Raw genomic sequence first — 2705 nt, 5'->3', positions numbered from 1 at the left:
AGTTAATGATAGAATTAATGTTTGAAAAAAAATGGATGAATCAATTGCTAATTAATTCTACAGGTAATATTAATATTAGTGCTGAGAAAATAATGTCCATAAATAGAATTCTAAACCATTGCCTTCGGAGCAATGTCTAGAAAAACCCGATTTATATTATTACAAATCAACCTAATTAAAAATAATGATATGTTGAAAAATCAGAGGGAAAAATTAATAAAATCCGTATGTCAAATTTTTAGAGTTTTAACTTGATTTCTAGATATATAAGTTTAGGTGATTAATCATTTTTTAATAAAATAACAAGCAAAGTAACGTTCAAAGATATTTCTATTTATGAGCACTCACTACCATAGTCAGGAAAAAGAAAAGGAATTTGTAGAGTGGTCTTAATGGGGGAGAGGTGTAGTCGGGAAAAACCATCGACAAAATCTGCAAATCTGCAAAAGGCTTTCACTATATTCTTTTCAGCCCAAAAAAGTATACACACACAAAAAAAGAGAAGAAAAAAAAAAAGTCAAACTAAACAGTCAAAATTGATGTACTACAAAAATAAACCAAAAAAACCAATCTGAGTCACACTTGATACTCACAATCCAATCCGAGACCAATTCTACACATTCCGGCTTCATCACACATTCCGGCGCCGGCGGCCATATTTCCACCTTTTTCAACATTCCGGCACCGGTAAACCGTCTCAGACCCGAACCCAAGTCTTAACTCAAGTCCAATATCATCACTCTCATCCTCCACGTCATCCATCTCCGCTTTTACCGGAACAACCGCCGTCACCAAACTCACCTCCGCCGTGCCACAACTCTCCCCATCCACCTCCACTACACGCGCCGCCGCCGGCGCCGCCGCCGGCGCCGCCACCGCCGCCCCTTCCGACTGATGACTCACCGTACTCCCATCATCATGACTACCCGCCCTGTTATGATCAGTAACCTCATCTCGACCCGATTCTTCATCACACGACCCGACCCATACCGGGTTGTTTTTATTATTATTATTACATTTATTAGCTTTCTTCACTTTATTTCCTGATTTTTTAAAACGACAGCGTGTCCTGATCCGATGAAGATCATTATTAACGTTGTTGTTATCATCTTTACTTATATGTCGAATATCGTAAGCTTTCAACGGCGGCCCGTTGTTTATCTCATCCGGGTCGGATGCTACTTGGATTATGGGAGATCCGTTTAATACTGCTTCGACTGCATTCTGACATAACTGCCATTTACCCGACCATAATAACCCGACCGAACCGTATATCGGATTCACTATCCGACCACATGCCTCATACAATAGCGACCTAAATACAGCTGTGTGACAAAAAAAAATATAAATAATTAAGATTTTAGTTGAAACACACATAAGAATATCATCATTACATCTAAAAAGAAATGATATTTATAATCCGTGTTATTACATATACATACATAAATAACTTGCATATTAAACGTCTAATATTTACATGTTGTGATTTAAAATAAGTGTTTTGTGCATGTAATAATATTTTAAACGGGGATTTCGTTGTTATTAATGGGTATAAATTATTTATACTTTTAACATAAAATTTAATGTTAGACTTTGACATGAAAGATATAAATTTTTAAATGTGGATGGAGTTCTCTATAGAAACAGTCTCTTTACCTTTGTGTAGAGGTAAGATTGTCTACAGCTTACCTCCCCAAATATCCCGCGCAAGAATTGGGTCTTGCTGTTGTTGTAATCATTATTTATAAAAAATTTTATACAAATTTTTAACATAAAATTTTTTATACAAATTTTTTATACATGTTAATCATTATACCCCAAGAGTTACGGATCTTAATATTATTTAAAGACTATGTATGTTGAATTTGTAAGGAAAAATGGAAGTGGTAAAAATGAATGAAGATGGATAATATAGTAATTACCAGGTCGAAGGTGATCAGGACCAGAGTTGACCAAGTTCATGAGTCCAGCACGGCCATAAAACTTGGCTAGAAAAACGGTGGCATTGGCTTGAGATTCAGGGGATTTAATCCATTGTAAACAAGGTCTAATCGAACAATCATCACTACATCCTTTACGAAGGACTCGACAACCATTACAACTCATTCTCATTGTTACAAACCTTATACTATACGGAGTTTGAAATTTTGTGAAAGTGGGTTGTATATAAATATATGTGGATTATTGTTATTATTATGGACTATATATATATATAGATGATGATGGCCACTGGATTTTTGGAAGGCCGCAGTTGTTTCCAATAAACTGGTTACAAAAACCAGGTTTTCCACATACATCAAACTTTAAAAGATATTGAATGATTCTTTTTTTTTAGAATTACAATTAAAACTACTTCATCCCACTTTCAAAACTTGCGCGTGACTCTTACACTCTCGGGTAAATAGTGTAGTTTCGTCGACTGCTTTTATGACTTCTTTAATCTTTGGGTATAGTGTCGTATTCGACTCGACCTATGTGACACGGTACAACATAAACGGCGTTAGATGTATTAACCTGTTAGAGCTAAGCATTGATTCTTTGACAACTTTTGGTTCTTTTTCATTCAATAAGAACTTCAACGTGGCCTTGCCAATTTCTAGCTAAATTTTACCAAAATCAAGCCAAAAAATTGTTGGGGAAATTCGTGAATAACGAACAGATAACCGGATATAATCAAACTCTGAAAGGCGTATAATCACTTTCAG

At 35.4% G+C, this 2705-nt stretch overlaps 1 protein-coding gene across 1 annotated transcript; it reads right to left on the bottom strand.

Moving 5' to 3' along the window:
* Positions 1 to 576: 576 nt before the first annotated feature.
* Positions 577 to 2252, bottom strand: LOC122610174 (LOB domain-containing protein 41-like). Its single transcript, XM_043783168.1, has 2 exons — positions 1923 to 2252; positions 577 to 1325 (listed from the first exon to the last, which is right to left on the bottom strand). The coding sequence occupies exons 1-2, from the start codon at positions 2110 to 2112 to the stop codon at positions 577 to 579; spliced, it is 939 nt and encodes a 312-aa protein (XP_043639103.1). The 5' UTR covers positions 2113 to 2252.
* Positions 2253 to 2705: the final 453 nt, after the last annotated feature.

The sequence above is a fragment of the Erigeron canadensis genome, chromosome 8 (assembly GCF_010389155.1).
Source record: "Erigeron canadensis isolate Cc75 chromosome 8, C_canadensis_v1, whole genome shotgun sequence".
Classification (NCBI taxonomy): Eukaryota; Viridiplantae; Streptophyta; class Magnoliopsida; order Asterales; family Asteraceae; genus Erigeron; species Erigeron canadensis.
Note: the sequence above shows the minus strand (reverse complement) of the source record. Positions and strands in the feature narration are given on the sequence as shown.